The 24,714-nt window shown below is 35.9% G+C and overlaps 1 protein-coding gene across 4 annotated transcripts in view; it reads left to right on the top strand.

Moving 5' to 3' along the window:
• The window catches only part of LOC121416348 (perilipin-2-like), a 40,621-nt gene extending 16,193 nt beyond the window's left edge, over positions 1 to 24,428 (top strand). The window contains exons 1-10 of one of the 4 annotated variants that reach the window (XM_041609917.1): positions 5,883 to 5,922; positions 11,275 to 11,541; positions 12,150 to 12,232; positions 12,806 to 12,983; positions 13,386 to 13,615; positions 14,082 to 14,225; positions 14,602 to 14,766; positions 15,892 to 16,017; positions 19,606 to 19,768; positions 24,344 to 24,428. In XM_041609917.1, the coding sequence (XP_041465851.1) occupies positions 5,898 to 5,922; positions 11,275 to 11,541; positions 12,150 to 12,232; positions 12,806 to 12,983; positions 13,386 to 13,615; positions 14,082 to 14,225; positions 14,602 to 14,766; positions 15,892 to 16,017; positions 19,606 to 19,731 (1,344 nt within the window). In that variant the 5' untranslated portion in view covers positions 5,883 to 5,897 and the 3' untranslated portion in view covers positions 19,732 to 19,768; positions 24,344 to 24,428. Of the gene's footprint in view, positions 1 to 5,882; positions 5,923 to 8,515; positions 8,714 to 11,274; positions 11,542 to 12,149; positions 12,233 to 12,805; positions 12,984 to 13,385; positions 13,616 to 14,081; positions 14,226 to 14,601; positions 14,767 to 15,891; positions 16,018 to 19,605; positions 20,299 to 24,343 lie in introns of those variants that run through there. The other 3 variants (XM_041609916.1, XM_041609919.1, XM_041609918.1) reach the window with 3 other exon arrangements.
• The last annotated feature ends 286 nt before the right edge of the window (positions 24,429 to 24,714 follow it).

The raw sequence follows: 24,714 nt of genomic DNA, 5'->3' as shown, positions 1-24,714 counted from the left end.
ATGATTTTTTTAGTCATAATAAATAAGGTAACTTATTTTGGAAGTTAATAGGCCTAAGCCGTTTTGAAAAGCAAAGCCGAATGACAACTCACCAATGCTAGGTTACAAGTCTCAGGGATTTATTTCCTGTGTAATTCGAATTATTTAATCACAGAATCGTGATATCTGTAGGGGAAACATGTGCATTCGAAATTGCACATGGTGGTAGTCATAATGGACCCCTATACATGCAACTGTTTCCCGACCGTTGCATTGATTTTTTTTCCGTACTTGGTACCATGTGTATGGAAATACGTGGTACAGAAAAAATAACGCAACGTCGGCATTTGAAACTGCGCTACTCGCGCTATTTTTAAGGATTATTCATGACTTTGAGTGTTGGTTTTTGGATTATTTTTTAAATGGTTAGCGGATCTCGAGCATATTGAGTTGTTATTCACTCGGCAATAAGCATGATTTTGGGTGATTTCGAGGGCGACTTTAGGCATTTCCGCGCAGGTCAACGATCGCGAGGCGCGCTATTAATCGCGCTACCAAAAATGGATTAAGGCGCGCATGTAGCGCGCGATCGCTCTCGCGCGCCTTAAAATCGAATCCCTGCATTAGTGATTGCAAATGCTCATAACTTTCTCATTATTTGTTCGATTTTTCTCAAACTTTCTTTATTCCTATTCTTTGATTTTTCTGTTTCTACACAAGCCTATTTGTTCCAAAGGTTTCATTCCCCTTTAAACAAGAATTCATCAAAAAAATTAGAAAAACAAGACAGAAGAGACTTGCCCGATGTTTACGCCGCCATCTTATTTCCTATTGTTCTTCGCCAACCTTACGCGACGCACGCGTCTGTAACAGAAATTATGTAATGTAACCAATTTTTATTTCAATTCCCGATCCAATCTGATTTCCCCCCTTTTCCTACATTTTTCCGATTTCCAGTTTTGATGCTTGAGAATAAAAATTGGAAAGATCGGATAAAAATAATGCATTATTAAAGATATGACCATCCGGGGCCACTCATTCTATGAATAAGGTTATGATATACCGGTACATGTAACCTTGTTCTCTGTTACCATTCCCTGTGTGGTGAAATAAGGTTGGTAATGTTTGGCGTATTTTCTGTTTTTTGGGGGGGACAAATACTTGATTTTTTTACACTGTCAGTTTCCATTACAGCTATTTATCATCTTACTTGGCTATTAAGTAAATTTGATCCTTTAAATTATTTTTTCTTAATTAAAAATAGAGATTGAAAAATGACAATTGTTGTTGAATATGATGGCGCTCTTCAATCTCTCCAGACTATTCGCGCCAGTCGCTTTCGTAAGTAGGACGTTGTCGGCAAGGCGATCCATACGGCATCAACCCATTGGTGACGATGACGTATTAATATAGATTAGTCACCCATCCACCTGACCTATTATATTAGTAGGTCCTACCAAATTAAACATCTTTGAGGAATAAACATTTTAATACAAATAGAGAAATTACATATCGCGCGTGCTAAATGATTGTTCGTGAAAAAGGGCACAACAGATAACCAATCGGCTACTAGCATGACTAGTCATATATATAGATCCACTGTAATTTCTTAAAATCTTTGTTAAATAACAATTCAATTGTGACATCACATACAATTTCACGTCCTTCTTATTCTTTTGTTTTGTCTTTTCTTATTAATAAGAAATATCAATCCTTGTTTGAAGAAAATAACACACACCTGTCAAAACGGTTAGTGGCATATATAAAACATAGTAGTTCCCGACCCGTGTATAATCGGGATTAACTAACAATTGTTTTAGATTCGAGTCATTCATCTTAAGTTTATCAAACATGATGCGTCTCTCCTTTACATATTTTGAACAAAATAAAAAATAATGTTCAATAGTCTCAAATACATTGCACACCTCACAGAGGCCTGAAGAGTGCTGTTTAATTTGAAACATATAATAGTTGAATTTGCACTCACCTATTGTAATTTGATGAAGGAGGCATTCCTTTTTCCGAGAAAAACCCTTTCTATAAGCCTGCTTAAAGACATTATCATGACTAGCATATAAAAATCTACCATTTCTAGACGCATTCCAATCTGCTTGCCAGACACCTTTATAAAATGTCATACGAGAGCATGTGAGTTCATTTATAGTGTTTGGTAAAACGATGTCTATAAAAATTTTCGCGGCTCCTTTCTTGGCAGCTTTATCGACAATCTCATTGCCGTTATCATTACAATGTGAGGGAATCCATTCAAAATTAATACAGATATCTTTCAAACTAAGTTTATGAATTAAAAAAAAATTTCATTAACAATAGTGTACGGTATTTTATGAAATATGAATCGATCATATTCAGTGCTGACGAAGAGTCGCAAAAAATTACAACTGAACATGGTTTATCAAAGGAGTCTAACCACTCAAGTGCCATTAAAATGGCCATGAGTTCAGCTCTCATGATACTACATTAGATAACCTGAAATACTTTTTTATTTTATATTGAGGAACATAAAATGCTGCCCCAGTTCTAAAATTATCCTGTTTGGATCCATCAGTATATATATGTAAATAACCATTCCACACAATTCCAATTCTTTCTAGAACGATAGATTTCATCTCGGCCGTTAGCATATATCCTTTTTGTCTCACCTGCATAGCAGAGTGAGACTATAGGCGCCGCTTTTCCGACGGCAGCGGCGGCGGCGGCGTCAACATCAAATCTTAACCTGAGGTTAAGTTTTTGAAATGACATCATAACTTAGAAAGTATATGGACCTAGTTCATGAAACTTGGCCATAAGGTTAATCAAGTATTACTGAACATCCTATTAGAGTTTCATGTCACATGACCAAGGTCAAAGGTCATTTGGGGTCAATGAACTTAGACCATGTTGGAGGAATCAACTTCAAAATCTTAACCTGAGGTTAAGTTTTTGAAATGTCATCATAACTTAGAAAATATATGGACCTAGTTCATGAAACTTGGACAGAAGGTTAATCAAGTATCACTGAACATCCTGCATGAGTTTCACGTCACATGACCAAGGTCAAAGGTCATTTTAGGGTCAATGAACTTTGGCCGAATTGGGGGTATCTGTTGAATTCCCATCATAACTTTGATTATTTATGGATCTGATTCATGAAATTTGGACATAATAGTAATCAAGCATCACTGAAGATTTTGTGCAAGTTTCAGGTCTCATGATTAAGGTCAAAGGTCATTTAGGGTCAATGAACTTTGGCCGAATTGGGTGTATCTGTTGAATTACCATCATAACTTTAAAATTTTATGGATCTGATTCATGAAACTTATACATAAGAGTAATCAAGTATCACTGAACATCCTGTGCGAGTTTCAGGTCACATGATCAAGGTCAAAGGTCATGTAAGGTCAATGAACTTTGGCCTTGTTGGGGTTTTGTGTTGAATAACCATCATATCTCTGTAAGTTTATTGGTCTAGTTCATAAAAAGTGGACATAAGAGTAACCATGTATCACTGAACATCTTGCGAGTTAGAGTAGCACTGCTGCTATATTGAACCGCGTGATGCAGGTGAGACGGCCAGAGGCATTCCACTTGTTTCTAATTATACGATGTGCATCTACGACACAGGAGGGCGGGACAAACGCCATTCCAGGATTTTTGTTAATAAGTTGTCTTGCTTCTCTACAAGTACCTCATCACTAAGGGCTCGAAGATTGAAAGGCTTTTCCCCTTCCTTCCATTCGTGTCTGTTCGTATGTTCATTGAGAATTTCTCTACTTGGATGACATGAAGTGCTAAACAACAAATAATATCTAAATTTATCATTAAACAGTTTTCTCCTAAGATACAACGGTAATTCACCGGTCAAAACTTGTAGAGACTCTAATGATACATTGTCTAAAACAGGTAAAATAAGACCTTTGTATATCATCTTCAAAATTTCATACCTATTCCCCCAGGACGTACCCGAAACGCAACGTAATAAATTTAATCTTTTCTTACATTTATCAATAATCGCATTAATGTGGCTAGACCAAGTTAGTTTCGAGTCTAACCACATACCAAGAAATTTGAACTGCTCATAATGAGGCAAAACATGCCCATTATTTTCAAAGTAATATCTTTCTTTTGTTTATTGGTAAAAACTAAACTACAGATTTAGTGTGAGAAATATTTAATTTCCATCTCCAGCACCAGATTTCGATTTCATGGAGGGCTTCTTGCAGCTTTTGGCGAACCAGATCTAAGTTTGAGCTAGTAAACCAAATTGCGATATCATCTGCATAACATGATAGTTTTACTCCACTTTCTTTAATTTTTAAAGTCATTTAACTTCAATGTAAAAATGATGGGACTTAATGAGCTCCCTTGCGGGATTCCGTGCTCTACATGTAATACATACTTTTCTGACATACTATTAACTTTCACATTACAAAATCTATTTAAGAAAGCTCTAATAAAGAAATATAATTTTCCCCTATTAAATATCCAACATTGACAATTTTTGATATTTCAAGTTTGGTTGAAAAAAAAAATGGAAAAGGGGTGGGAGAAAGAGGGAGAAAATGTGAGGAAATAATAGGAAACATATTTTTAAAAATTATTTGGGCCTAGATTAAGCCAGAGAAGTTAAAATGACATCTGTTTTGCCATGAAATTTATGACAGCCCCCATATAAAAAATAACTTGGCGCCATCCCAGATAAAATGCATCAGAGTGCAATCGAATGACTCTCAAAAATGTTTCAAGGTGATATGTCAGTGTGAGTTGCCGTAAACACATTTTCTCTCAATGCCGACAGTGGCGGGCTGTGTGCAAAGAAGATCATGCATGCCTAAGTAGGACATGTCCGGGCTCCGGAGGTGTCTTTCCAAGGACCATTCTTCGTATCGCCCAAATTGGCTTTGTGAAACAGTTGAGCAATACTCATTCTTATGTAGAGCGGTTCTACCAAAGACCATTTCATGAAACAGGCCCCTTGATCTAGACTAGAGTCCCTGTACAGATTAGTCTGCTATGCAGACTCTGAATGGCTCGTGAGGTGGGATCTACCAGCCTGAAAGGGCCTCAGTAGACCAAGTCTGCTATGCAAACTCGTTGAATCAGCTGAGGTACACAAACTGCAGATTTGGGTCTACATTTGTAGACTAGTACAGATCGAGTTAGAACTGTAATTAGTGGGTGGAGCCAATGGAGTTCAGCGGAACAATATAACAGAAACTGAAGCTTTTGGTCTAAGAAAAATCAAGCCATAGAAGTCGTGTTTGTGGACGCCAAAAGTGGCTTAGCAGCACGCGCAACCCACTAGTTGGAAACACATGAAGACTCCACTGCCAAATGCGGTTCTTGGTGTGAGGTTAGTATCGTACTCATACTAATCTCGCACTACTAGTGTGAGTGGACAGGGGCCGTTTCATAGAGCTGTGCGTAAGTTAAGAGCGACTGTACAAACGACTGGTGAACCCTTCTTACGCGCTCAACCATTGCCTATTCATTTACCACCAGAAAAGGTCAACAGTTGCTCTTTAAATTTACTTACGAACATCTTTATCAAAAACACCCACCTGGTGTTGCTTTCGCTCTTTCTCTGGCCTCTGCCAGCGGCATCCAGACACGTCACCAGGCCAGCAGGCATGGCCAGGGGGAGGCTAGCCAGGAGGCTCCTGGATATTAAAGTCATACCACTGACGGGCTTCATCTCCTCGGAGCCAGGGACAGGATGCCCTTGCACTACACACACATCTCACGGTGAAACCAGTCGTTCTTAAAGTCGCTCTTATAACAGCTTTATGAAACAGCCCACAGGTCCCACCTGCAAATTATTGGATTATGCCGGTTCGGGTTTTCTGTCTACCTTGATTTGATGGTACATTGTAGCAATGACAAGTGCATGATCATTAGGAGCCAGTGGTATAACAGTGATGCATCTAGCTCCATGGCTGGAAGGTTATTGTAAAAAGTTTCTGTCCATTTTCTATGGGTCCTAGCATGGGCTGTATGGCTTTCATAATATATGCATTTACTGTCACACTCTAGTGTTATTGGCTATAATGTATGTTCTAATAGTATTTTTATGTATTAATTTTTTTTTTTTTTTTTTTGGGGGGGAGGAATTTGGATGGGGAACCACCCTTGGATGAAATTTGATCACCTTGATCTACTTGTATATCTAAGATGGTAATATTCCTTAGAGGGTGCTGTGCGTGAAAACGTCTGTTATCTTCATGCGGATTGATTTTGATAGACATGTTGAACAAATGAAAGTCCTTGAAACTTGTTTTTAAAGAGAAGCATGAAACATCAGACAATTGCAGCATACGGTATTTAACATGGATGTTCAACAAAGAAGGATTAGAATAGAAGTGGAAAAGGTCCTTGAAAGTTGATTTTAAGTGTATTATGAGGAGCATCAGTCAATGGATTATTGATCGTATTGTAAGGTTATTTTGAAGTATGAGGAGTCATGTTGACTGCAGTATGAATATTCTAAAGTCCCCATTATATGGAAAGTAGAAAAATTTGACGGGACTACCGGACTAGGAAGAAAACAGAATTTCATGGCACACAATTTTTCAACTTTCAGCTCCTCAAAATGATAAAAATATGCAGTGAAAATCATGAATATCAAAGAAATTTCAAATAAAGAGAACTGTTCATCAATGGAAAATCTCCCAATCAAATGGTTACCGGTATGCATTGTTAAGTTTTTATTCATCAACCTCTGTGCATACATCATTTGTTTTTTTTTATATTGAAATATCATTATTTACATGGATGTACTGTGTTTTGAACATTTGCCATGGTAGTGAAGAGAATTTGATTTTAAGAACACAGAAGAACATAGAATTCAAATTTTACAAAACAGAAAATGGGACTAAATTCTGATACTATATTAGTGTTGTAACTTAAGAGAAATTCCAGTAGTTGCAGTAAACACTGATTTCACAAGAAAGTCTGTCAAACAAGGCTTAATTGTCAGTATATCATCGAGGATCTAGATCTGGAACATTTACATAAACTGAATTTTGTGAAATCTTTAAATCTACGCTGAAAAATGTTCAGACTGAAGATCCCCAACACAGATAAGCGCACGTGGGACAGTGTATAATTATTGCTTTGAATGTCGGGCCCGACACTCTACCCGAATCCTGTGCTCATTTGCTGATTTCTCAGCAATTATGGCAGTGAGTCCAAACTTCGCGCGTGTCCAAACTTCGCGGACGGTCATTATCTCAAAAACTAGCCAATATCCTTAAAATCTGACATCATCAATGTGAAAAGCGACCTACAATTACCCTTCGCTGAAAGTTTCTTTAGGATTAGTCCAGTATTCATGAAAATATAGGCAAAAGATCGGCAAATTTGTCACCGTTAGCGCCCGTTTTGAAGAAAGCAACAAGCATCACGATATCACCATTTTACAAGCAGAAATCATAAAAAATGTGAGTTAAATTTGGTACTAACCTATTCCATAGCATTTTGCCATCAATCTGATATAAATATTTCACTTTTTGAGCTTGAGTTTTTGTTTAAATCTCCACAAAAGCTTTGGTGCGCGAAGTTAGGTCACACTTTTTCTGAACGGTTTTCAAGCACAGCCCGCATTCGCCGATCGGAATAGAATTTTCAGATCGCGATACTGGCGAAACCCCGTGACCTACTTTACATTTTCGTCCATGATTTTATAGTTTACGATCTTGCCGTCAATGTGGTAACTATTTCTTGAATTGGTTTTGTATAAATTATGAATAATTTGTGGACAAAATTAAGCCTGATGAATATTTTTGAAAAGTGCGCGAAGTTTGGACACCCCATCATACACAATTTCTTCCAGAATCCTTTAACACATACGTTTTATTTATATACAGACACTTTGGTGGTCATTTCATTGGATTCTGTACGAATTCATTTTGATATCGTAACCAAAACTATAGCATTTACCTTTAAACTTGTACTGTCCATGTCATGAGGATTTACCGTAATTTTGAATTGAAAAAAAATTCACAGTGAAATAAAAAAATGATTACAGTCAGCTTTCTTTTGAAGATGATCTACATGTAGTTTTTATTCTGGCCTTAATATTAACATCAGAATGATAATGATGAGAGGGTACCAGTACATGTAGATTTTATTTTTTTTCCAAAAACTTTTTTTAGCAGTTATCAGTCCGTGGGCTACTGCAAGGCCAGGTAGTGGGCATATTGTTGAATCAATTAACAGTGTCATTGAGGTGTTCTTCTACAAACACTACACTAAGTAGGTCATGGCACTCTCTGTGCTATCAATCGGCTGTTTCCTGACTCAGACCTAAAGCTGAAAGTCACCACAAGGACAAAATTATTGCAACAGAGTTCCTGTGAATATATGGACAGCATGCAGTCAGGCACGTATCATTGTGTGCGTATCACATGAGACAAAAGTGTATTGTGGATGGGCATTGCATTGATTATTTTGTCTGCTTCATGAATTCTCTTCATATCTACCCTACATACATCCTTGTGGCTAGTTTGGATTAGAAAAACATCTTTGTTCATTATTGATTTCATTTACCAGACATTGAATTACATGTAACTGAGGGTATTTAAGGTTCCATTTCTTGTTAAGTTGCATCAGAACGATTCCAACCTTGTTACATCAAGAACAGCTACAACTGACTGACTGCTACTACTGTACTGTGCTAGATATCATCAGCTCTCAATTCATTTTGGATCCATCTTCAATTCTGTTTCAATCTTGTGTGAGTTGTCTTTTTTCTTAACCAGATGTCTTTGTAGACTAAGTTCATGTTTTATGCTGCATTTTGCTTTCTTTACATTTACTACGACCAATGTACATGTTCAGATGTTAATACTGTATGGTAGGGGGTCCTAAAGCTGCGCGGGTCCTAAAGCTACGCACCACTCATCGCGCATGCAGTTTTTAATGGCAAATACGCACTTTGTGTGGAATTGTGACTGCAGAGTGACGAACGATTCCTATTCAATTTTTTCTACAGAGGCTGCAGTAAATCTCTAAATGCAGAGAACACCCACAACTGTTTTGAATTTTTGAGCTATGTTCTTTTTAATTTCATATTATCCTATAATAGTATGAACATATTTTAGAAATTGAGGCACAGGAAATTCTATTTTTCTGCATGATAAATCGAGTGCGTAGCTTTAGGACCCCTTCTAACATCGGGCGGCGAATTCAAGCAGTGTTCGGAAAACACGGCGGGATTTTCGTATTAGTGAGTTTTGTGATATTTTGTTCTTGCTTAATGATCTTTAGAATATTTGCCACAAGTTAGCGACAGATAATTTGTTCAAATATTAAAATTGGCATAGTTTCTATCGTTTGTAAACAAAGTGCGTAGCTTTAGGTCCCCCCCATCATACATGTAACAGCACTGTGTGTTCTTGTGTTCTTTAGTTATTTTTTATTTTTTGCAATCTAGACTAGGGCTACAGAGTATAGTGAGTGATTGTATTACCAACTGGCCTTGTATTACCGAACGCGCGCATCATATATGCGTCAGTAAATAATCAAATACGGTACGGTACGCTCAAACCTTTGCAACTTCTTTCCAAAAGGAACTTAAATAGCAAAATGATGAAAAATTATCAAAAACACAATTTCGAAGTCTTTATATCCTCAAAACAATAAAATATGGTCAAAATAGCTCATGAGTGACTTTGTTATTTTCCCAACTTTTCCCATAGAAAACACACGTTCGGTAATACGATACCTTTTCAAGTGACCAAAATATTTCACTTGCGAAGAGGGGTCCGATTGGAAGCTGATGTCGTAAAAATGAAAAACAATTTCGGCAAAATTTCTGCATATTTATATTTTGTAGGTATTTGTGTATTTATGGTGAAAGTTTGGTGAATTTTATTGGAATAATGTGTTTGATATAATCAAATTCATGAAAAGTGTTCGGTGATACGATCCACTACCATACATGTAGGCCTATGAAGCAGGTCCCATGAAGCAGGTCCCATGAAGCAGGTCCCATGTCTTTCCACCTTTTAATTTGAGATTTATTTCTTTTTATTCTGCAAAACAATTCAGTTGATAATGCCCAATCTTATGACCAGCTACGTGTATGTGCCGGTACAAAGTGTGCTGAAAATCTCAAAAATTTTTTGGAGGGACACAGAGATGCCAAGTTCAAAGACCAGCTATGCGTGAGATTTTCTGTGAATCTGAGTGAGATCACAGACATTGTGTACAATGTATATGGGGATAGGCTGTAATAGTTGCGTGAGACAGAGATTTGAGGGGATGAACAAGAGTCCAAAATGCTTGAGTCTCACGCATAATGCGTGAGACTTGGTAGCTCTGGGGACATGATAATTTTTTTTGGGAAAAAAACATCAGCCAGCATTTCCAGACTGAACAAAACATAGTGCCGCTTTGGGATTTCGATATGAAATGCAGCATTTTGATATTGTTAAATAAAATGCATGAAATTCAATATTTTTCCACCATTTTCACTTTGAGTCAGATTTTTTAATGAATATCTGCCTAGCGAGCAAATTTTATTGGTGGGGTTCTGGAATGAAAGCAATTACCAGGCCAGTGCCTACACTACAGGTATGTATTGCAGGTGTAAAGATATTTTTAGGAATCACGTAGGTTTCGCGTATAGGGATGATAAGGGATCACTGCACTCTCCTTGGGGCACTTTGCAGATAATACTTTGATTACAAAAAGCACTGGAGATTTATTACATCTGTATGAACTCCCAAAATACCCCGGCCGAGATAGGGTTAAGGAGAACATCGACATAGATCTATCCCTTGAATTGTTGAAAGCCAAACGGTTGCAGCAACTCCCATACTTTAACGTCTTTTGGTCTGACGCGGCCCGCCGGGTTTAAACTCCTGATTGTGAGATTGATGCTCTACCAACTGAGCCAAATTTGCAAGTCAAAGAAATTCTAACTTTCGCAAATAATCAATGACTTGTAGCATATTTAAAGTTGATCCATTACACATGTATGCCTGATGCCAGAGATAACCCATGTTGGGCTCTGTAGGTATAATAACTGATTGTGGCCAACAGATTATAACTTTAAAAGACCTGGAAAAATTAGCAATTTCTTACAATTTCCATGTCATTTCTTGCGATTTGAAATTGCTTCTCCAGGGTGTACCTGCATGTCTGACAGTGAAGTGAAGAGAAAAAGATTTTTCCATTCTTTCAAGTAGTATGACTGTGACACCTCTCTCCTGAATCACACCCTCTGAAATTTTCTTTCATATTTATTTGTTAAGATTTCCTGTATTTTGTTCTTATTTCTTTATCATACAGAAGCTCAGCAGCAACCACCAAGCATGCAGCCAGAACTTGAGAACCAAACTACAGGAGAGGGGGAAGACTGTGGCACTCAGGTCAATGTCATCAATCGTATGGCTGCACTTCCTGTGGTCAGTTCAACTTTGTCGCAAGTGACCAATGCTTACAACTGGAGTAAGGACAAGAATAGTCTGGTCAAGTATACTCTGGAAATGGCTGAAAGTACTGTAGCCATGGCTGCTAGCACTGCCCAGCCGGTGGTCAATAGACTTGAAGGACCAAGTAAGATGATGCTTGCTTTCTTGTTTTGTAAACAAAAGTCAATCTTGCATTCTTCTAACCTGTTAGGAGCTTCATGCTTGCATATATATATAATGTACATAATGAACATAAATCACATGAGGGGAAGTGTTTTTGCATTGCTTGTTATCTGCAGATGATAATTTGTAAAGTTCACTTCAATTGATTTTTTTTTCGCCCAATCAAAATATCAAATCCCATATTGATAAAATTGATTTTCTCCTGCTTGAAACAAATTGTTATCTACAGCTTAAGGTGATCTTCAACTTGTGTAGGCATTCACAGGAAATCAAATAATTTGTTGTGGTTTTGAACTATTTAAAATGAGTCATTAGGATTAGGCAACAACTCTGATGGTAGTCCAAATGTTTTAATACAGTTTTTTGTCCTTGTTGAATGAGTTGGCCATATTCATCTTCTACTGTGGTAATCACCTTTACCCCCCTCAATGAATTAGTACATGAGTTACATGATATATATTTCACTTCAATTGATGGTAATATTGCTGATTATGATTAGTGTGAAAGGCATAGGTCAATTCTGGAGGTCAGTATTTAATATGCACCTCAATATGTTTATCTTTTCTTCAGTTTCTGCTGTTAATGAATATGCTAACCAGCAGATGGATAAACTTGAAGAGAAGGTCCCAGTCATCACTGAATCACCAGAGAAGGTATGTACTGTATCAAACTTGAAAGGCATCATTTCGTTTCCAATGTTAACATGTATACTGTCTTGTGATATGCAAACTTGATGTCATGAATTCATTTTTACTTGTATCATTTCTGGATTTGAAGACATCTATGATGAATTTAAGCAAGATTTTGTTATGTTTTTATTGCTATATTGAAAGTACATGTATAGGCCTATAGCCCTGTCATGCTACTCACGTTACCTATTTATCTACATGATACAAGTTCAATCTTGAATCTTTACATTTGAAAACTCAAGTTTTTCATAACATCTAAATAGTAATAATGCAACTTCATAGTGCCAAAATCCTCTTGGCAGACCAGAATGCCTAAGGCTCATAGAAAGTTAGGAAGAAAATAGAAACTTTTTGCCCAGAGTTTAAATGATTCAGCAGAGATACAAATTTGTATGTGTTAAGAAGTCTATTCCACAATGTTGGGCATGTGAGCAGAGGACCTTTCCCCCCTATGTTTATGAAACTGTGAATTACTTCTTATTCTAATCATCCACATATTTACCATTCCTCTTGAATTGCTTGTTTTGTCTTGATCAGATGATGATGAATCTCCAGGATGGCACTAAGAAGATGATTGAGAATACCAAGAAAGCTGGTTCAGATCGCATCAATAACCTTCTACTGACCAGACTTGGGAAGGCACTGACCACTGGAGTGGACACTGCTTTACTGCTTTCTGAGTTTGCAGTGGACTACTACCTTCCTGATGAAAACAGTAAGTAGTCAAGAGACACACATCGTGTGTGTTACATTTAGAATAATAAAGAAATGGTTTTGTAATTGTATGGTTTCATATTTGTATGAAATATAAATTGTTCTGTAGGATTTGGTTTGGTTAAACAATTCAATGCAGTCAAAAGTAATCTTGGGATTTCCCCATGTAGGGATCACATCATTATTATTGCCTCATTTCTTCTTTTTTTTCATCTTTGCACAATAATTTTACCTTTAAAAGTGAAATTAGTGAAATTTATGTTCCCATTTATTTTTCATCTCTTCATCTTTTCATTTTTGTGTCATTCATATTTTCTCACATTGTCCAATCATTAGACCATTGATAATAGTTTAGACCTGTGTCCAGTTTTTCAAATTCTTTTGTCTCTCGTCTATCTCCTAGCCGCTAACAACGGTGAGGTGCAGGTCCCAGACCAAGCTTTAGCTGCTGCTGGAGTTGAACCTGAAGATCATATCCCTGAGGATAAGCCCCTTGAGGCGACTGTCCAGAAAGCAAGCCGTGTGTCCAACAAGGTCAGACGTCGTGTTGTCAACAAAGCCATGCGTAATGTCCGTTATGCTCAGAAGCGTAGTCAGGAGACGCTTGATAAACTGCACTTTACTGTAGACTTGGTAAGTGGGATTGGAACATATCCTGTTGAATCTGATCTCTGTAATTCCCATCTCTGTATTTCCCATAGGCATTGTAAGGATTATTTTTACTTAAAAGATCAATGTATTGTCAGATTGTATTGAGATTCCTCAATAATTGTAATCAGAAAGTTTGTTATAATTTTACTATCATGCTCCCACTACTCCTCTCTTGATGCCTTCAAGATCTTGAATTATATGGTACAAAAAAAGTACACACATTATCTAGAATACAATTTGGATCACTCTTTAGAATTCCTAGCTACATCCTGATTAGGCCTGGTGCCCTCCTGCTTGCTGCTCCTTTCACCGACAATTCAAGGGACAAACCCGGTCAGCAAGCAAATGCTTCAACAACAAATTAATGTGTTCCCTTCTTTATGTTATTATTATGCAATCAACTTTAACAATCAATTTATCCCCCTTTTCAACCTTTTTTCTTGATCAGATCGAGTATGCTCGTACAAACATCGATTCAGCTAACAAGGCTGTCCAGTCTCGGATTGAGACCACCCATCAAACTGTCTCTAAAACCTGGGACGACTGGACGTTGGAAGAAGAGAGTGATGCCAAGAAGGATGTTGACGCTGTGGTAAGTTAAAATCCTTTTGTCTTTGATAATAAGTTTATGATCATTATCATCATTAGCCATGATCAGCCCACTGCAAGGCCTCCACAAATCAGTGCCAAAGAAGCCAAAGAAATCAATAATTGAAAAATAAACAACCCCATTTAAATGAAAACTTCTGAAGAAATTTGAAGTATGCATGTATAATAGTCCTTTGTAATTGAAGGAATACAAGTTATTACTTGATGATTTTTTTTTATTTGTTGTAAAATTGTATTATATCAGGTCTAGGTTATGAATCAGTTTATACTGATCGTGTTATCCTGAAAATGTTTCTTTTTCTTTTAAATTCTTGTTATTAATGTTATATTGAAAAATAATTTCTATCGTGCTTCTTTAGAACGGAGAACAGAAGACCTTAGCCATTGCTCGCAATCTTGCTGGTCGTCTACAAGTCTTGAGTGGTAACATTGCAGGCTGTGTTCGTCTTCTACCACAGAATCTAAGAGGCAAGGTAGAGGAAGGTCGTGAGCTTGCTGATGCCCTTTATAACTCACTGGAAGAGGTAAGGTCCAATCCAACCAGCAATCAATTATCATTGTTGATTTGCCGGGGGGGGGGGGGGGGGGGTGGATTCTGTCCCCTTCTCGGTTTCAGCCTTGTCTGAATAGTGTGTTACATTTGGGGTAAAGGGATTGATAATTTTGTTTTTTTTTATGTTTTAATTGCTTGTTTTAATTGATTGTATATATTTTGTTTCTTTTTAATTGGATGAACGCACCATATTCTATGAGTGCCTCCTATTCAAAGGAGTATGTTCAAATAAATAAAATAAATAAATAACAGGTTGCTTTAGGAGATAAGATACAGAGTTCACATTTTTAGCTTTAACATAAATGAATCTCAACATTTCCTGGATTAATTGTAGAAGATGCACTGCTTTCTCAACGTATTGTTTGTCATTCATTTCATATAGATTCCCTTATCATTTGATCAGTCACTGTTTCATGGCAAGATATTATCCCCTCTTTGAATTGATGGAAAGCTATCTTCATTCTACCTCCTCCCCTTTCCCCTGTTTCTCTTCAATGGTTTATTATCCCTCATCAGCCCTCAAATAAAAGTGGAAGCATCTAATGATTTTGACTACTGGTATCCTCAAATCATCGACAACCCCCCCCCCCCCCAAAGATTTGTTTCTTGTCCTACTTATGATGTATTAAGAACTTTTACATGTAGTTCCTTTTAGAAGTTGAAGAAGAGTATTATAGGTAAGTTTTAATTTTATTGGAGAAATGATCTAGCTCAGTTTTATCCATCTAGATATCATGACAAAGGGATTATTTTGAAGCTACTCATTTAAAGAATTATTTTTATTTTCTATCTTTCAAATTTTATTATTTTAATAGTAGTGTTGTTTTTATTCCAATAAAAAAATTCAAACTTCGATATTACATTGTCAGTATTTTGGCATATAAGTATTAATATAAACATGTAGTAGCTTACTCACAGTCACAGGGAAACCATTGTGTTTTGGAAATTCTTGCTATGGACATAATTATACAGGTATAGTAGTGATAGTTCATTTGTTTTGCTTAGAAGTTTCAATTAGCTTTCACATCAAGGGATTTATTTGTTTCAAAAGAAATTTCTTCAACAAATTGGTAAAATGAGATAACTTTGATTGTAGGTGCAGACGATCCGTGATCTACCAGCCAATGTCCTTGTGACTGCTAAACAACAATTGAACAAGATGTCTGATATCTCCATGTCTGTTGCTGATTTCCTTGTCTCTTCAACACCACTTCAGTGGCTGGTGAGTCTTCATTTCTTGCCATATATTGTTTGCAAATGCTTGTGTAAACCACGTTGAATGTTAATCACTTTTATGAATACCTGTTGGAACGACAAACTCATTCTCATTGTAGAGAGTTGAGATAATTTTATGATATACCTTTCTTTATTGCAAATTCAAAGACTTTATTGCCAATTTAAAGCTTTGAAACTTTGTAAAGAGATTTCTCAGTGTATTCATTTTTCATTTTCGCTATAAATTCAAGATAAAGGCAAATACTATTCAAAGCTCTTTATCTTTTGCAAAATTGCTCTCTTTGAAAAAAATGGAACAGTAAGATACTGTTGGCATATGCAGAGTTAAATACAAGAATTTATAGATTTGGTGCATTGTTTCCTTTCGGGGGGGGGGGGGGGGGGGGGGAGGGGCAAAGTGGATTTTGATGGGAGGTCCATTTTTTCAGGCCAGTTGTCTCTTTTTTTATATTAAATCAAGCATCTCTGGTTTACACAGCATTTGTGAATGAGTCTTAACTTTTGTAGTGTTTAAATATTGTTTATCATTCTGTGTTATGGTATTATTCATTCATTATCAGTTGTTAACCATTCAAGTCTGGTCCTATTCCCCTCTTCCTCATTCAAATCATAGAAATTTATTATACGAAAAAAAGATTAAATGAAGATAATTCCAAACTGTAACAAGTGGAAATTCCTGAGTTGTAATCGTGTAAGTCCAGTTCTGAGCAAAAAAAAATTGTACTGAAAACTTGTTAGGATTTTTAAAACTAAAAGATAAATTAAAATAGTAAGGAATATGTGCATTTTTATTTCAGAGTCAAACCCCACTGACAATGAAAAAGCCTTTTGATCTTAATTTTAAAAGCCTACAAAATAATGATTTTTAATTGGCTGTTATCCTATTCAAATGCTTACCATCTATATTCTGGAATATTTGTCTTTAAAAAAGAAATCTGTCAAGGTTTTGATGATAAAGAGAGGGCATGTTTACATCTGTATAACCAAAGACCTGGGATATTTGTCTTATCCCGTTTCATCCCCCAAATTTTCAAGATTTAGAATGAAAAGGGGGAGGGGTGGGGGGCTAGTTGAACAACTATATTTCATTTAATTCTAGTAATTAGAATGTATTAAACTTATCATCTATATTCAATGGTATGTATGTGGTATCTATTAATTTTATATCTGTCATTCCATCTTTATTCTCATCAACTTCCACAGTATCTGTTTCTGATTTGGTTTTATATTTTATTTATTTTTTGCTTGCTTGAGCTTAGTTCAGTTGCTTTGATTTTGTTGCATGGTGAACCTGTGAATTTGCGTGCTGCTATTCTATGCCTCTTTAGCCTCTCCAGTCTATTTTGACTCAAAATAAAATAAAAGGCCCCGCTAAACATGCATATCCATGACAGTGTCTAATCGAGTCATTCATTGCCAGGTTTGAATATTGAGCAGGTCCTCACTTTGATTACCCCATCTGGCGGGATACAAGGTTGAGTGTATCTTTGTATTTGCAAGTAGTACATTGCAACAAATTATTCCCAGAATACAAGATTCTTCACTGTTTAAATACCCTAAAAGTTCAGAATTTATAATGATTCTTTCAGTCAACATGCAAAATACTTTATATACACTATTTTGGCAAAGATTTTAATGTTCAAGGGCCACTGCTGTTTTCACAAAAATGAAAAATATTTCCTCGAAAACAGAACGATTATTGTGTTTTTGACATCAAACATGGCTTTCTCTCATATCTTTGAAATTTGATCACATCAGATTTGTCAAACTCTTATGCAAGATGGTACACAACTGGTTCATGCACTTGTATTCCACTATCTTACAATGTACATGTACATGATAAGCTGTTGGATTTATTCCTTCATTAAGACAAGGTTTCATTGTATAATTACATTTTATTTGAAATAACTACTGCTTACATGTACATGAAGTATTTATTGAAACCCATTTCTTATTCAGATTCAGTATTCATTTATATTTTTTAGTACAATAATCAACAGTTACATGTATCTGACAGTGAGAGAATGTTTTAAAAAGTTTTGCAATAGTACAATACAAAATTAGCACAATTAAAATTGGTTGTAAATAAATCCTATGCATTGTGAAACAATATTGCAATCACCTGATTAAACTTGAATGACAACAATATCCTGTTACTATTGACTCATCAGCACAATCTTGAAAGTCGCATGAAAGGTATCTACTACAGGTCAAAGTTCTAAAACCTTGAATAGAAAGAAATGCTGATGTTTCTTTGTTTAACCTTGCCATTATATCAGCAAGGTCTTAGCATTGAATCGAGATTATCAGCAAAGTTGTAGCATTACATCAATAATTGATACCATATCATCTTATCTAACCAACTATTGATTTTACATTTTGAAACTTCTGACTCAGATATCCTAGAAAATTTGACCCGTTGTTTTATAAGATAAAGGAGACAAACTTTATTTTTGGTAAATCCCCCCCCCCCTTAAAATCTTAAGCATGAAATGGGTCAATGGGCTTAAAATTTGAGGACATAACCTTCATCAGTAGTCTTAAACTAATATCCAATTAATATGTTATGCGAAGGCTCGAACAGTTATTTTAAATGAAAAGTATAAACTTCTCCAAGAGAGGGTGCTATATTAGAATTTAGTTCCTAACAGCCGGAAAAATGCCATGTTTAAATTCTAAGTAGTAGAAATGCATTTTAATTACTAAGCTTGTATGATATTGTAATGTTCGATGATATTTAGCTCACATTTATGCTCCTTTAATACTAAAGCTATGAAAAACAGGATTCAAGAAGAAAAAAAAGATACAGCAATATTCATGAAAGGAAGTCAGTTTCTACCCATTAAAATGGTTCTATAATCTAAACAACTAGCCACTATACGAAACTAGTAAATGATAAGATAAATTTCTAGACACAACAAACATAGGTAGCTGTTATGGGCTTGACATGTTAAAATGATAAATTTGTGAAGATGATATTGTGGAATTGAACAGTAGATTGCAAAGTACAGTATGTTGTGAGCACTGGAAAAAATAACAGGCAAAGCTGTACTGCATCATATTAATAATTTCTGTAGTTATACATGTAGTAGGGCTCGAATGCTGTGTAACAAAGAAATGATAGGTGTAAGTAATGGAGCATGAAAAAATTCAAAATAGTAATTCACATAATGATTAATTCAACCAACCGTCAAGGATCATGTGGTTCCTTCAATTTCAAAGCATTTCCCATGGATTATAATGATACATAATATTACAATGTCCTACTGGGGGTATATATAACTAAGAATATTGTAGAGCATGGGGGGGGGGGTTCAGGTGAGGATTGTGCAATATGGTCGCAATTGCACACCTTTCAAGATTACTAACGGCATACTTCATAGAAATAGCAAATACTTGAAGAGAAGGATGAAAGTAGAGCATGAGTGCAAGAGTGATTGAGCTGATGAAGAGTGTATGGTGTGATAGAATGATACCAGTGAATGTTGTAGGAAGAGCAGGAGCACTCATCGGAGCCTGCTCTGTAGAACCATCTATCAAACATTGCCATCCTTGATTTTTCAACCATCCGCAGGTACCCCAACAGGTGAGACAATACTTAGACACTTCTTCTTCCACGTCCAATGGACATGTCGCTGAAAGCACCCCATCGCCCCTTGGGGATCACACCTACACCAATAATGGCTCCCGATCCCAATGACTAGCCACTGTAGACCTGCTGCAGGGCGTGGCACCAGGTATGGCATGGCGTCCTCCTCATGACACTTCCCCAACCGGTTTGAAGCAAACCGGCCCACATCGCTCACATGATACCCTGAACTGTGATAAGATCATGCACCCATATGATTCTAAGGATGCGTTGAAGCAAGCCGTCCTTGAGGCAGGGTCGATCAGGGCAGGTCCATTCAAGGAGCTCCAACGCTCCCTGCATGTCCTAGTCCAGTCCATTTACATCACAACCTCCCTTCACATCCGCATCAAGGTGACGGGTCCAGATCGCTCCACCAAGCACCACTCTCGTATCGATTTCACTGCATCTTCATTGATGTCTTTACCCCATCCTGCCTCTCATCATTGCCGTCATCCCTCTATCACATCAAGGGCTATGTCTGTCACAGACTGATCAATGACTGGTTTCATCATTTTCACTTTTCATCACCTTAAAGTTTGATTTTCTATCAAATGGGGAATTCTAGTTCAGATTTTAAGAAAAAAATGCCAGGACACAGAATTGATTTTCTGTCCACACAAATGTGCCATTTTATGTGAACAGCATCAAAATTATGCAACTACATGTATGTGAATGAAATATCAAAATTTAGGTGAAAATTTCTCTGTTAAAAGCTTGTTAATTTCTTGTGTAAGCTGTTTTTTTTTATCCTTGAATCACTGTGATTCAGGAAGTATCAAGTATGCATGTATTCTAGTTGGAAGCTGCAGCATTGTTACATGAGACTGATGTCGGAATGAATATAACTTAAAACCTGAAAAGGGGGAATTTTAAGTGAAATAAAGAATTGATGCATAAAATCTTGGTTTTACTTCATGAATCTTCTCATTTTGAATTGAAATAAATTGTAATATGAATTAGCCTAGAGATAATTTACATTGCTGCATACTACATGTACATACTGTACATTATTATATTTTGATACCATTACCAAATTTGTATGTTAAATTGATTTCACAATGAAATGAAAATTGAAAATTTACAAATTGCTGCATACTACATACATTGTTATATTTTAACACCAAATTCTGAAATATCAGTCTTATTTTAAATAACTTTGCTAGATGAAACAGCTTTATTAGATTTTTGTAATGACATAATTATTTTTTTATTGTATAAAATTGTTTTCACAAGACCATCTAGACATTTATTTCAGTCTTTTCAAAGGAATGATATTCTTATTGATTCTGACATTAAGAGTATGACTTATAAAAGCTCTAGGTAGTGTTTAAAACTTTGAATTTATGATAATTTCAAAATGTTCATGGATTTTACATTTTTATCATTTTATCTATGAAAAATAAAAGAAGTGCACTCATTTTGTTTCTGTTGTGCAATTGTGAGGTGTATTTATGCTGATCATTTTCACAAGCAACTTTCACTATGTTTGTATGCATGCACAGATTTATAGCACATGTCAGTATTTTTATATTTTGGTTGCCTTGGCTTACCTTTTTTCTATGAAAAAAAAATTATTGTTTGCTTTTGAGGTGATGAATCAAATGTATCAAACAGTCCATAAATTGTCATTTATTTTAAGGTTGACTATTAATACAATTATAATTACTTTCAAATCAACTTCTTAATGCTTCATCTGTGGATTAAGGGTGTTGTTTTTTTTTTTTGACAAGTCAACAATTTTGCATGTGCTGATTTTGTAGTTTTAAGGATTCATTTTCTTCCGTAATGTATTTTGAAAATTTTATTCATTTGTATACTTTTTTTTGAGGGGGGGGGGTAAGGTTGGGTCATTTATTTTTTAATATCTTTCATTAAATGCTGAAATACAACAAACTCTTCCAAGATAAATAAAGTATATTAAAGACTGGATTAATTGTACTCATTTCTATGTGTTGTCATTTTTAAAGGATGGTTTCATGTTTTACACCTGTGTGACCTGTATGTGCCCATCCCCTCCCCCCCCCCCCCCAACAAAAAAAATGAAGATAAAGGGTATTGGTTACAATAAAAGCAGAAAACTGAAAGAAACATATTTTTATTGAAATTAAGAAGGTTTGACAAAATTTGTCAAGGAAATAACAGAATTGTGAATATTCAAAGATGTGATGATTATACCAAGAGAACAGCTGCCCCATAGGCTATTGGTTTTGTTAATTGTAATTCCTAAATTCCCATTTTTAATGATTCATGTTGACTGGAAAACCTGTATTTCATAAAAGCATACATGGTGTATCTTACCATATTAAATGCACAGTTTCTAAAAAAATAGTTATTTTTATTCCATAACTATGTGTTTCTTTTCACATCATATCAAAACATTATTATACATCAACTTTCATTTTGTTGAAACAGAATCATGTTTAACACATAAATGTCGCCTGTAAGCACAACATTTGTGAAATACTTTTTTTTTTTTGCTGGTTATTTTTTTTCATTTGTCATTTGACATGTCAGTTAATATTTGAATTGGCAAAAGTTGCATATTTGATTTTGTTACAAAAAGACATTTTTCACTTGATCTATTTTTTCATTTGGTGATCTATTACTTTACATTCCCTTATCTGCACCATTTTGTATTATGGCTACTATCTTCAATGCTTCAGAAGGTAAAAAAGAATGTACATTGATGTGTGTGTGTGTGTTTTTTTAATATCATTTCTGTTTGCACGTGGGTACTGTTAGCAAAATTCATCAAAGTTGCAATGATTTGATTTCATGTGAAAATTTGGGGGGTATTGAATATCAGATAAAGAAAGAGGGTGGAAAAATGAAGAAGAAAGAAAAGGTGAGAAGGAAGGATAGAAAAATTGAGAAAGAATGTAGGATAGAAAAATTGAGAAAGAATGTTGGAAAGGAAGAATATAAGAAAGAAAAAAAAGTAAGAGGGAAAGGGAGAAAGCAAGACAGAAAAGGATGAAAAGAAAGAAGGAAGGAAAGAAAAGGTAAGACAGAAAGATGAACAGAAGGAAAAAAGTTCTAGTAAAAAGCCCCTCCACTTTTTTTTCCAAAACCATTTCCAGAAACGTTAGAATGACCATCTCATTATGAATTTTTGCATGGTCAGCCAACCCTCAACTTTCAAACAGTTCCGTTGCCCTGTACGTTTATCAATCAAATTTGATTACATGTATCTACATGTTGGTCTGGGACCGACATATATTATGTCACCATCCATCATTGCTTTCATGTGTGGCGTTTTCACCATTTCATATAACTTTCTCTGTCATCAAATCTGTCTGATTCTTCCCCTTCTTACTCTATTTTCAGTATTTAACCATGTTGCTGTATTATCTTTATCATATGTGGGGCAAGTAATGCAGGGCACATGCCACTTGGATGTCATACATTTGTTATAAGTCCAAAGGGAAGTAAAAAAAGGGTTATGTTCCCGGGGGGGGGGGGGGGGCACTTACATCGACGAGTGGATACCATGCCATTAAAAAAAAAAAAACACGTAAAAAGGATGTCTTTTTCAAGATAGGGCACGTTACGTATGTAACGTGATAAGGGTGTCAAAAACACAAATATATTGAAAAAAGGGTATCTATTTCGCTCGGAAAAATATACGTGTTTAGGGTCAACTATGCGGGGATGATGAAACAAAATCAAAATGGTTTATAAAGGATGTCCTTTTTGCCCCAACACTTCGTGTTTAGAGTCCGATTTGCGTGAGGTGTGGAAGGTGGGGCCGTACTAAACCAAAATAATGGTGTGTAAAGGTAAAACGACCGACGGACCCGTGACATAACAATAAAATATCGCTGTACTTGTTTAGGGGTTCATTTCGGGGAACACTTGCCAAGAGTATCGTTTTGTTTCCAATACTTGTTAAGGGGTGCATTTTCAGAATATGGAAAATACATTGCTGTACTTGTTTAGGGGCTCAATTCTGGGAATACTTACCAATAGTATTTGTTTCCAATACTTGTTAAGGATAGGGTTTCACATGCCAATACTTGTTAAGGGGTGCATTTTCAGAATATGGAAAATACATGTACGTGTTTAGGGTGCTTTTCAAGACCCTGTGGTCGCGCATGGTATCCATTCGTCAATGGAAGTGGCCCCTCCGGGGTATGTTCTTAGATTCTGGAGTTAAAACAAGACGAGTAGTTGTCTCTAAAGCCCATTTCCTCTCAATTTTCAACCAAGCAGCAAAAAAAAATGTTTGGTGTGAATATTTCACAGATATAAAACATGTTAAACTGGTCAGGTATTTGAAGATATTTTGTGAAATGATATTCAGGTAATGTTGTCTTAAGTAAAATCTTTTGGGATTGTAGAAATATGTATCCCCTCTCTCTCTCTTTAATACCTTGTATACCGAACGGCGTGTATATCTGTGTTTTCATATTTTATATTTCTTTCAATTCATGAATTAGGAGGGTCTATAATTGTCATGAAACTTTTTTTCCCAGTTGCCTACCTTTGTAAAGCATCACTGCACTGCATCTAAGCACATACAACTGCATTTCATATAAAAGCTTTAATACTTTGCTGTGATTACTTGCTATGCATTCCATATTTTGGTGATGGGGGAATCAAGTGCATTTATTCTATTTTGAATGAAGTGCATGAGCAACCACTGAATTCTCCTTTTCATCCATCCTATATCTCCATGCAGGTTCCTGATGTGGACATCGATTCCATTGAGTTTGACAACTTGGCAGGGTCTGATGAATATGACTTTGATATCCGTAGCGACACCTCCAGCGACCTGTAATTGTTGACCTTTGACCTCTGCACAGTTTCTTCAATGCTTCTTCATGAATTCCATATTAGGCCTAATTTCTCCAGGAAATCAGTAGACTGCAAAATTGTGTACATTTTGTTCTTAGAAATGGCAGAAGTATTTTTTCTTATTTGATAAATTGTTGCAATGTAATCTTCCTGTTAAAACAACATTACAATGGAGAATATTGTGAAAAATGAAGAAAGGCTTCTGTTGTGTTAGAAAGTGATTTGATCCTCACTACTTTTTAAGGATTTCTATCG

Source organism: Lytechinus variegatus, chromosome 5 (genome assembly GCF_018143015.1).
Source record: "Lytechinus variegatus isolate NC3 chromosome 5, Lvar_3.0, whole genome shotgun sequence".
Taxonomy (NCBI): domain Eukaryota; kingdom Metazoa; phylum Echinodermata; class Echinoidea; order Temnopleuroida; family Toxopneustidae; genus Lytechinus; species Lytechinus variegatus.
Note: the sequence above shows the minus strand (reverse complement) of the source record. Positions and strands in the feature narration are given on the sequence as shown.